The 12,208-nt window shown below is 35.9% G+C and overlaps 1 protein-coding gene across 5 annotated transcripts in view; it reads left to right on the plus strand.

Moving 5' to 3' along the window:
* VPS13C (vacuolar protein sorting 13 homolog C) overlaps positions 1-12,208 on the plus strand; it is a 202,233-nt gene that overhangs the window by 51,773 nt on the left and 138,252 nt on the right. For all 5 annotated transcript variants that reach the window (XR_006704645.1, XM_045449539.1, XM_045449540.1 and 2 more), the window contains 2 exons: positions 7,547-7,676; positions 8,258-8,352. Coding sequence is in view for 4 of the 5 variants with exons in the window: in XM_045449539.1 (XP_045305495.1) it covers positions 7,547-7,676; positions 8,258-8,352 (225 nt within the window). In the remaining variant the exon portion in view is untranslated. The remainder of the gene's footprint in view (positions 1-7,546; positions 7,677-8,257; positions 8,353-12,208) is intronic.

Below are 12,208 nucleotides of genomic sequence, written 5' to 3' on the forward strand. Positions count from 1 at the left end.
ATATTTTTCTCTGTCATCCCCATTTTACTGTTGAGCCCATCCTAGGAGTTTTTCCTTCAAATAATATGTTTTTCATGTCTAAAACTCATATTGAGTTCCTTTTTATAGTTCCCATTTCTCTACTGAAAATTCTAATCTTTTTAGTCATTTCAAGTGTCTTTCCTTTCATATCATCTAGCAGAAACTATAGTGGTTCTCTGCTGGTTTCAGCATTGAGGTTATCTGACCATTGGATCCATACCCAGCACCTGGGTGGCTCAGTCACTGAAGTGTCCAACTCTTGCTTTTGGCTCAGGTCATGATCTCAATGCCATGAGATCGAGCCCTGTGTCAGGCTCCATTCTGGGTATGTCATTGGTTTGGGTCCATTTTGTACATGAATACTAGAGGAGTTAGTTGGAGACTTGTGCAGGTCTCTATATCTTTTCCCCTTTTGTTTAGGTCACTTTCATACACGGGGAGCTTGGGTTAGACTGAAATTTGTGCAGGTTCATACACAGAATTAAGAGATAATCCATTCCCTGGCTCTTCTGCCCCTGGTATTTCCCTCATCTTCTCTGGTTTTCATGGACTTCATTTTCTCATTCCTTGGCCAGCCTATGGAGTTTCTTTCAGGGGTTTAGCTACCTGTGCCTCTTCAGTGCTCCATGGCTGAGGCCCTTTCTCAGGGTACAGCCATGTGAAGTAGTTTTCTGTGGCTTAAAGCCGGTGACTTAAAGCAATGCACAATTATCTCAGAGTTTCTGTGAGTCAGAAGTTCAGGTATAGCTTGTTACCTGAGATCTCTGCTTATGGTCTCAAAATATTTCCATGAAGATGTTGGCTGAAACTGGCTTCATCTGGGGTGTCACTGATGAAGGATCTGCTTTTGTTGGCAGATTTTAGTTCCTTGTGCCTGTGGGATGTAGGACTCCAATTTCTTGTTGGCTGTTGGGTAGAGGCTGCTCCTTAGCTCATCATTTCATTTCATTTCCTTGCCAGATGGGCCTCTTAACATGGCCCACAAGATGGCAGCTTGCTTTTCCTTTTTTTCTTTTTAATTTTTTAAATGTTTATTTATTATTTTTGAGAGAGAGACAGAGTGTGAGCAGGGGAGGGGCAGAGAGAGAGGGAGACCCAGAATCCGAAGCAGGCTCCAGGCTCTGAGTTATCAGCACAGAGCCTGACGTGGGGCTCCAACCCACAAACCACAAAATCATGACCTGAGCTGAAGTTGGATGCCTGACGGACTGAGCCACCCAGGTGCCCTGTCAGCTTGCTTTTTCAAAGGGAGAGAGAGAGATTCCAGCAAGAAAGCTGGTACAGTTTCATGCACATAGTCACATACATCTTGTCACCTTTGTCATATTCTGTTGGTTAGAAACAGGTCATAGGTCATGTCTGCACTAAAGGGAGGGGGACTGCCCAAAGGCAAGAACATCCTCAGGAGGGAAAAGTTGAGGGGGGAAAGAGGGTAGGCACAACATGTGAGGGAAAATGCAAAAACAACAGCAACAACAAAACATGGGTAGCTCATTCTGGTGGAGATGATTTCTCCAAATTTTGACTCCTATCTAGCATCTGCCTACTTTGCTTAGTTTTCAGAGTCTGTTGTAGATGATTTTTATATTTTGTTCAGAATTTTTACTCATTAATGTGAAGGATGGGCTATATAGGACTTATGCCACCATGGAACTGAAAGTTTATTGTTGGATTTAGCAATAAAGAAATCAATTAAAGAGCAGTTTTTATAGAAAAATGTGGGTAGAGACAATAGGAATGAGAGAGAGTGGATGTCTAGGAATTGGAGACATTGAGTGTTGACAGTGTGATGCCTTACTGTAAGGAGAGAACAGGTCAATGGAATGGTAACTGGTGGGGAATGTGGAGTTAAGAAAAGGTTTTGTAACTTGCTTTTCTTTCTTTTAAAAAATTTGCCATAGCATTCCGTTTTTATGCCCGTAGAATAATTTCTCCAACGTAATTTTAAATAACTGAATAGTATTCCATTCTGTGCATATATCAGAATTTGCTTCACTATTTCCCACTGATTATATTTAATTATAAATGACACTACAATGAACAGCCTTGTCTACATGCTTTCTCAAAAATTTCTTTCTTTTTTTTTTTTTTTTTTTTTTTAATGTTTGTTTATTTTTGAGAGACTGAGAGAGATCGAGTGTGAGCGGGTGAGGGTCAGACAGAGAGGGAGGAAGGCACAGAATCCCAGGCAGGCTCCAGGCTCTGAGCTGTCAGCACAGAGACTGACGCGGGGCTTGAACCCATGAACCATAAGATTGTGACCTGAGCCCAAGTCAGATGTTTATCCAACTGAGCCACCCTGGTGCCCCACATTTCTTATTTTCTTAAGGGCAGGTTCCCCAAGGTGCAGTTTTGGGGTCCAGGAGTAGGAGTATTTTTTTTTAAGTTTATTTCTTTTGAAAGTGCAATTGAAAACAGGGGAAGGGCAGAGAATGACGAAGAGGGAGAATCCCAAGCCGGCTCCACGTTCAGCGTGGAGCCCAACGTGGAGCTGGAACTCACAGCCATGACATCATGACCTGAGCTAAAATCAAGAGTTGATGCTTAACTGTCTGAGCCATGCTGTCGCCTTGAGTATGAGTATGTTAGAAGGTATTTGATAGTGCTTGGGCTTGTTCCTATGAATTAAAGGAATGATTTGCCAAAAGGAACAGATCATTTCAATCCTTTCTACATTAAGTTGCTTGACCTTTAAGTGGGTGTACTGAACATCAGTTACTAGTTCCTTAAAAATCAAAGGAAGGGTTTATTGTTCAGTGCCATGGATAAAGGGATGGATATAGATGAAGAAAAGGCAAGTAGCTTCATCCAAGGCTGAAGTTTTTTCACTGTAAAGGAAAATCCACAGGGTCACAGAATTTAAAATAGAGGCAGAGAATTGGCTGCAGTTACTTACCATGGACCCTTAACTGCATAGGGCAGGAAGGGAAGACAGCAGAGGGGTATTAAAGTGAAAGGGTCCTGCACCCCTCCTTATGTTAGGTCATATACGTTTTACAATTCATTTTTGGTCTCATATAGATAAGAGATTTTTTACTTTGAAATAATTGTAGATTCACAAGAAGTAAAGCAAAGATATTTCACAGAGGTCCTGTGTACCCTTCCCTCAGTTTGCCTTAGTGGTTATGTCTGTTGTAATTATAATATAATATTAAGACCAGAGATTAGACACTGGTATATGCTATGTACGTATTTCTAGGTCAACTCTCATTTTTGAAAGTATTTTTTAAATGATAATCATCAACATATAGGAAAGTTTTTTTTTTTTTAATTTTTTTTTTTTTCAACGTTTATTTATTTTTGGGACAGAGAGAGACAGAGCATGAACGGGGGAGGGGCAGAGAGAGAGGGAGACACAGAATCAGAAACAGGCTCCAGGCTCTGAGCCATCAGCCCAGAGCCCGACGCGGGGCTCGAACTCACGGACCGCGAGATCATGACCTGGCTGAAGTCGGACGCTCAACCGACTGCGCCACCCAGGCACCCCATAGGAAAGTTTTTTTCACTATTTTTTATTTTGCTGTTTTCTTCATAATCATTATCACTGTTTGAAATTAGTATCTTTAAATTTTTTTTAATGTTTATTATTTATTTTTGAGAGCGAGCGAGCGAGCGAGAGAGAGAGAGAGAAAGAATGCACAGGGGAGGGGCAGAGAGAGAGGGAGATACAGAATCTGAAGGAGGCTCTAGGCTGTGAACTGTCAGCACAGACTACGACCTGGGGCTTGAACCCCTGAACCGTGAGATCATGACCTGAGCCAAAGTTGGATGCTTAACCTTAAGACTGAGCCACCCAGGGGCACCTGAGTGGCTCAGTCAGTTAAGCGGCTGCCTTCAGCTCAGGTTGTGATCTCATGGTTCTTGGGTCCAAGCCCCACATTGGGCTTTCTGCTGTCCGGGCAGAGCCCACTTCAGATCCTCTGTCCCTCTTTCTGTCTGCCCTTCCCCTACTTGTTTCTCTCTCTCTCTCTTTCTTTCTCTCTCTCAAAAATAAATAAATAAAAAGAAATTTATAAAAAAAAAAAAAGACTGAGGCACACAGGTTCCCCTGAAATTAGTATTTTTACTGCTTTCTAATTAATTAACTTCTGTCTTCTCTTTATTGTCTAAAATTTTCAGTTTATTTTGAAATTCCTCAAAATCTGTGACATGCTGATCACAGCTTTACAAAGATTTCAGTGCTAATAGTGGCTGTATCTTTTTTTTTTTTTTTTTTAGTTAGGGATTTAAATAGAGATTTGAGAGGGTGAAAGTTAAATGTTGGGGTTGGTCACTACATTATTTTAATGTCCCATATCAACATTTTATTTTTTAAATTCCTTATAATGATTAACTTATTTTTCAAAATAAAAATGTTTTCCCTTAAAGCTGAAACATATGTTTTCTCTTATCAAAAAGTAAAATTTTAATGAGTGATAAAAAATATGGTAACAAAATTTAGTGCCTGCCCTTTTTTGAATTAGTTTAGTTATTAAAAAGATTAAACATTTTTTTAAAAGTAATCTCTACACTCAACATGGGTCTTGAACTCATGACCCCCAGATCAGGAGTCGCACATTCTACTGACTAAGCCAGTCAGGTGCCCCAGTTTAGTTTAAAAAGACTGTAATAAAATATCAAATATTGTATAGCTATTCCTCTATTTAGATGTATAGAGAACTGTTCGTAAATCTAGATGATCTACATTTAATTGGATGTCTTTTCTGAAAATAGCTCAGTTTCATCTACTTCCAGCTTGATGATCTCTGCTGTTGTTGAGGAAACTCTTGTCTGGCTATCTCAGTGGTTCTGAATCCTGCTGCACATTAGAATCCCTAGCGAATTAAAACAAATAATGCCTGGAGTCCACTTCCTCAGGATTTGATTTAATTGGTTTGTGGTGAGGCTCGGACATTGTTGTTTCTGTTTTTGTTTTTGTTAAAGTTTCCTGATGATTCTTTTTTTTTTATTTTAGTGTTTTTATTTATATTTGAGAGCAAGAGACAGAGTGCAAGTGGGGGAGGGGCAGAGAGAGGGAGACACAGAATCCCAAGCAGGCTCCAGGCTGTGACCTGTCAGCACAGATCCTGACGCGGGGCATGAATCCATGAACAATGAGATCGTTACCTGAGCTATAAATTGGACACTCAACCAACTGAGCCACCCAGGCGCCCCTATTTCCTGGTGATTCTTAAGTACAGCAAGGATTGGATACCACTGAGCTATGATAATATCCACAGTAGCTGATTTGCCATTTACTTTCATTTTGCAGATTCAAACAGGGCCTGAACATATGCATTTCTCTCTGGTTTGTGACAAAAATGTTACATTTCTCCCCTGCTTAGTCTTTACATTCTCAGGCACTATCCTAGTCTCCTCCTGAATTATCATTGGTGTCATAGTGCTCTTCTGTCACTGCTTTTTGTTGAAAGGAAGAGCCCTATTCATAGGTTGCACGATTTCTTTGTCTTAAAGATTCATACTTACTGTTGAACTATGTAGCCTGCATCTAAATGCTACATTTGAAATTTTTGAAACCACTTTCAAATTTTATTATTTCTTGTTTTTTATTTCAAGTGCCTCTTCTCACTAACATTTCAACACTTAGGACTTATGTTGTTATGGACACGATGGAGTTAGTTCCACTCAAAAAATATCTCAAAGTTAAAGACAAACACAGCACGCACTTGAATTAATAATATTGTTTCAAAGTCTGAGGTGAACTCAAGATATTGGTGGCTAAGAATTGATTTGTTTTTGCTGAAGCTTTGTGTTGATGAAAAGTTTTAAAGTAGAAAGTTTAGTAATAGAAACGAAAATAATAGTTACCGTTTTGTTGATATAGTTTGCTGGGTATCTATTCTGAGGAAAGTACTATTACTGTCTTCAATTTATATTAGCAAATTAAGGTATAGAGAGGTTAAATAACTTGTCAAAGTTCTAATTGTCATGAAAAATAAAATAGCACATTAATCTTCTATGATAAGAGAAGTCAAATCAAATGTTATATCCTATGGAATATAAAATAATCAAATGTATATTTTTTTACTTATTACATTTCCGAATGCTGAAAATGGATTGGTAAGCTTGACAAAAGATAGTTATGGCTCAGCTGTCAGTGATGAAACTTGACAGTTTTGTGCACAGACGTAGACCTCTTCCCTTATTTATTTGATGTCTGGTTATTAAAGAGAACTTACTTAGTTTCATCTTGTCTTTACTAATTCTCCTTTTTTTTTTTCATCTTCTCTTTTGGAGTATTTCACTTTTTGTTACACAGGGAGACTTGAAACATGTCACTACCAATTTCAAATTTTATATATTTTAAGTGGTAAAATTATTACTATTTTTTAGAGATTTTATTTTAAGTTTATTTCGAGAGAGAGAGAGATAGAGAGAGAGGATGCATATGTGTGCATGCAAGCAGGGGAGGGGTCAGAGAGAGAGGGAGGGAGAGAATCCCAACCAGGCTCTGTGCTGTCAGCTTTGAGCCTGACATGGGGCTCTATCCCAGGAACCATGAGATTGTGACTTCAGCCTAAATCAAGAGTCAGACACTCAACTGACTGAGTCACCCAGGTGCCCCCTAAGGTGGGAAAATTATTAAAGTTTACTTATTCAGGGAATGAGAAGATAGAGTCTAAATTACTTATCCCCTTAAATCTATTTATCCTTCTGTTGTGTACTTTTTGGTTATTCATCTACATTTTACTATTTGAAAGGGAGCAGCAGAAAATCAAGCCAGGATTTACTGAGAAGAGAATAAAATGAGATTCAAAGGCTATCTGTTTTTATTTATGTTTTTATTTTTATTTTTATTTTTATTTACATATATTGTTTTATTTTATTCATTTATATTTATATATTTTTCTATATATTTATTTATAATTATATATATATTTATTTATATTTATATATTTGTATATATTTATATTATATATCTATATTTATATTGAAACCCTTACTATATTTCTTTTTTTAATCTTTATTGTTTCTTATATGAAATATATTGTCAAATTGGTTTCCATACAACACCCAGTGCTCATCCCAACAGGTGCCCTCCTCAGTGCCCATCACCCACTTTCCCCTCCCCCCGACCCCCATCAACCCTCAGTTTGTCCTCAGTATTTAAGAATCTCTACGGTTTACCTCCTTCTCTCTCTGTAACTTTTTTCCTCCCTTTCTCTCCCCGCTGGTATTCTGTTGAGTTTCTCAGGATCTACATATGAGTGAAAGCATATGGTATCTGTCTTTCTCTGCCTGACTTATTTGCATTTATATTGAGACATTTACTATATTTTTGACAATATGCAACCCCATCAAAATTTTATCAGTAGGAAAGTAAATTAGCAGTGGGACTATTAACCAAATCATGTTGAATACCATTTCAGAAGGCTTTCTTGACTGTTTTGAACCTAATGTCATGTTAAAAAAATTAACCATTATTCTTACCTGGCTATACCTGAATATGAAGAGGGCATTTATTCTTTAATTAAATTAAACATTTTTACTTTTAAATTTAAATTTAAAATTTTTACTTTTTTAGGTGATTCGATCTGGGCAAAAATTAAGGAAAAAGTCTACTGACACAGGCGAGAAACGTGGAGGCTGGTTTAGTGGGTTTTGGGGTAAGAAGGAGTCTAAGAAAAAAGATGAAGAATCTTTGATTCCTGAAAGTAAGTTTCAAGTCAGATATTTTATTGTACACAGATAAGAAAAAAATATAAGTTCTATTTTAGCCAGTTAGTTGAATTTTACTATGTTTATTATTAGTAAACATGTGAGCAGATGCTTCAGGCTAGAATAGTTCTGGATTTATCTCGCTAAATTAAAACTTTGCTAATTTTGAGAAAAATTATTTGTGTGAAATTTTATAAGTTTAAATTCAGAAGCGTCAACATCTGGCATTTCTTATTGTTACTTTTTCCATGGGTATTAAAAGTTTCACTTAATTTTTAACATACTTAGGGAATTCTAAAATCCTTATGACAGACTGGTATTCCCTTCCCTTAGTGGTGTCTTTTTTTTTTTTTTTTTTTTTTTTTTTTTTTTTTGCCTTTTCTTGGCCTAAGCAAGCAAATACATGATGTTTGTTTTAACTAGGCAAAGTAGTATATTTGAGGATATTGCCTGGCTGCTTTTGCTTTTAGCATTTATGTCTATTTATTTTAGGGCACCTGTTAGTTTGGTTTGATTTTTTTATTATACCTGTAAAACTGAAACAATTGATTTCTTAAATTCTGTCATTTCTTTGTAGGTATTGATGACATTATGACTCCAGAGGAGAAAGATAAGCTTTTTACTGCTATTGGTTATAGTGAGAGCACCCATAACTTAACTTTACCCAAGCAGGTAATTATTTTTAGGTGGTTTAAGAGGTATTTTGTTTCATTTTACTGTATTATCTTGAATTGTGTTAAATGAGTTACTGATTTTTATGAAAATGTTATCATTTGTTTCTGTTTTACTATTTTATTTGTTAAATGTTTCCAGTCAGACCCTACCAGTTAAAACTGTCTTCACTTTTAGATTTGGTCACTTTAGTGAATGTATGAATAACCTGATTTAAAGAAGTACTTATTATCGAGTTCGATTGAATCTTTAAAAATTTTATCTTTAAAATAATTATTGTATTATGATATGTGTGTAAAGGCTGAACAAAACCAAAATGTATTGCATTTATCACACGGGGAACAGTGGTGTCGTCACTGTCAGGGTTAAGATACAGACCTTGCTATAGATTTGGCACTGTTGTGAGATTCATTCCTTTCTTTCACTAGATGGATTTTGCTCATTTTCATTGCTGTATAGGATTCGATTATTTCAAAATACAACAACTATTCTTTCTTTTGTTGATGGACATTTGGCTTATTTCTATTTTTTGCTTGTTATGCTGCTATTAACTTCTTGTAAATGCCCTTTAATGTGCATATGTGAGAATTTCCACTCTGTATATTCTTAGGAGTGGAATTTCTGTGTCATAGGATGTAAGTATATTTTTACTTTAATAGATTTTGCTAATCAATAGTTTTCCAAAGTGAAAACATTTCCATCAGCAGTAGATGAGGATTCTTGTTTCTCCACATGCTTGTCTATTCTTGGCATTGACAGTTTCTTCAAGCTAGCCATTCTAAATGGTATGTAGTAGTATTTCATTGTGGTTTTAATTTGCATTTCCTGAATGGCTAAAGAAGTTTTTTACTTCTTAAGTAATTATAAGCCTATTAGGTATCTTCTTTTGTGAAGTCGCTTTTGAGTCTCTTATTTATTATTGTGTTGTCTTTTTCTCACCGGTCTGTAGGCATTCTTCATATGTTCTGGGTATGAGGCCTTTGCTAGTTAGGCATGTTGTTAATATCTTTCCCCACAGTGTGGCTTGCCTTTTCGTTTTTGGTGTGTTGCAAATATCTTCTCCGACAATGTAAGGTAATGTGTATTTTCACTTTTAAATGGTGTCTTTTGATGGATAGATGTTCTTTGTTTAATGTTACCTGATTTGTTAATTTTTTCATTTATGGGTCGTGCCTTTTTTGTGTCTTGTTTAAAAAGTCTTAACTCACTATAAGGTCATAACAGTATTTTCTTTCCAGAAGCTTTATAATATTTTACTTTATGTATTTAGATCTAAGGTCCATTTAGAATTGAATTCTTGTATGTGGTGGGAGGTCTTAAAAAATTTAAGATAAATTTTTTCTCTAGATGGCTGTATACTTGACTTCTCATTGACTAGTGAAAGGACCATGCTTTCCCCACTGCTTTCCAGTTACCCTTTATCATCAGTCAAGTGTCTGTGCTTATGGAATCTTGGTTATATTGGTTATTTGTCTTTAAAGGCTTGCTGTCTTAGTTACTCTAACTTTGTAATCAGTCCTAAGATCTAGCTGTGTAAGTCCTTCAACACTGTTCTTCTTTAAGACTGTCTTATCTATTCTTGGCCCTTTACATTTTTATACAAATTGTAGAGCCAGCTATTCAGTTTCTACAAAAAAACTGTGAGACTTTGGGATTTATTGAGTATATAAATTAATTTGGGAGATAATTGACATCTTTATAATCTTGAATTTTCTAATCTATAAATAGAGCATATGCTTCTGTGTATTGACATCTTTAATTCCTCTCAGTAATGTTTTGAACTTTCTGTTTAGAGTTCAACATCTCTTGTTGGATTTGTTATAAATGGTGGCTTTAAAATTTTGTTGAGGTAGAATTTATATATGATAATAAGAATAGATCTTAAGGTTCATACTGATAAATTTGAGTAGTTGAATACACCTATATAATGACCTGCCCAAAACAGAACATTTTCATCCCCCCCAAAACAATTCCCTCATAATCTTTTCTAGTCATTTTTCCTCTCCTGCCTTACAAAAGCAGCCATGTTATGACTGTGTCAATATAGATTTCTTTTTATTGTTATCATGTTTTTTATCTCATGGTATATCTGTTATTTCAAGTTTTGGTTATTGATAAAGCTTCTTTGAACATTTTTATACAAGTCTTTTGTGGACATATATTTTTATTTCTCTTGGGTAAATACCTGGGAGTATCATTGCTGGGTTATAGGGCAGATGTATATTTACCTTTTTAAAAACTGACAAACAGTTCTCGAAAATGATTGTGATATTTTCTATTCCCATACACTGATTCCAGTTATTCCACATCCCTGCCGGATGTCATATTGTCAGGGTTTTTAATTTTAGCAAGTCTAGTGGGTATGGTACACTATTCCACTATGTTTTAGAAAGTATTTTCCTGATGACTAATGATAGTCTCGACTAATGAGTTTTCATATCTTGTTGGCCATCTGTATATATTCATTGATGCAGTATCTTATGTTAAAGTGTTTTTTCCTCATTTTAAACTTATGTTATTTGTCCTTTTACTTTTGTTTGTAGAAGTCTTTCTATATTCTTCATACAAGACAAAAATGTTTATGTGGTATTTTTCCTTCATCTGTGGCTTGCCTGTTGATTTTATTAAAGGTGGTTATTTATGAAAAATAATTTAATTTAATCCATTTGTCATTTTTATATTTATTTAAAAACTTTTTCCAGCTTTATTGAGTTGGAATTGACATATAACTTAGGGTAAGTCAAGGTGTACAGTATAGTGATTTCATATATGTGTATATTGCAAAATGATTACCACAGTAAGGTTAGTTAACACATCTGTCACCTCACATAGTTACAATTATTTTTGGGGGGGAGGATGGAAATATTCTTTCTCTTTCTCAGTTTATGGTGAGAACTTGAGAAATCTATTCTCTTTGTATTAGTATTGTTACCTGTATTCACCAAGCTGTACTTTATGTCCACAGAACCTTTCATTATATGTAAAACATTGGTTTGTGAGCATGATTTGTTCTGGAAACATGCTTGTAATCCAAAGCACTTGCATATCAAAGTGGATTTCCCCATAAGAAATAATGGACACTCAGTTGATTGGTTCCATAACCCCCAAATATTCATATAAAAATGATTATAGTACTGTAATATAATAGAAATAATAAATAAAATACAAAATATAAAGAAAAATAAACAAATTAACTTGTACTTACCTTTGAAAACCTTTGTGGCTGGTGTGAGGGAGACTAGAAAGAGGAGGGTTATTGTGTGGGATGACTTTCACTCTCACTAATGGAATCACTGCTCTCTGTTGGCTTCATGGAATCTTTTTCTTTTCGGGCAGCTTTAACAAGGAATCTATTTGGGGCACCTGGGTGGCTCAGTTGGTTAAATGTGCGACTTGGGCTCAGGTCATGACCTCATGGTTTGGGACTTGGAGCCCCGCATTGGGCTCTGTGCTGATAGCTCAGGGTCTGGAGCCTGCTTCAGATTCTGTGTCTCCCTCTTTCTCTTCCCCTCCCCTGTTCATGCTCTGTCTCTCTCTGTCATGCAAAGATAAGTAAAATTTTAAGTAAATAAATAAATAAATAAATAAATAAATAGACAAACAAACAAAGAATGTATCCAATGACAGTTGCTTTTGCCTCCTTTTGAGGATTTCATGGAAATTGCATTGACAATCACCCATAATCCCGCAGCGAGAGAGAGAAGAACCATGGTCTCAGTTGTGATCATATGACATTTGGTGTCACATACTACTTGTATTACAAGACATCACTCGTTTATCAAGTTAAAATTTATTAGAAATAGTTGCTCATCTTGGGGAACCTGGATGGCTCAGTCATTTAAACGTCCAACTCTTG

Source organism: Leopardus geoffroyi, chromosome B3, assembly GCF_018350155.1.
Source record: "Leopardus geoffroyi isolate Oge1 chromosome B3, O.geoffroyi_Oge1_pat1.0, whole genome shotgun sequence".
Lineage (NCBI taxonomy): Eukaryota > Metazoa > Chordata > Mammalia > Carnivora > Felidae > Leopardus > Leopardus geoffroyi.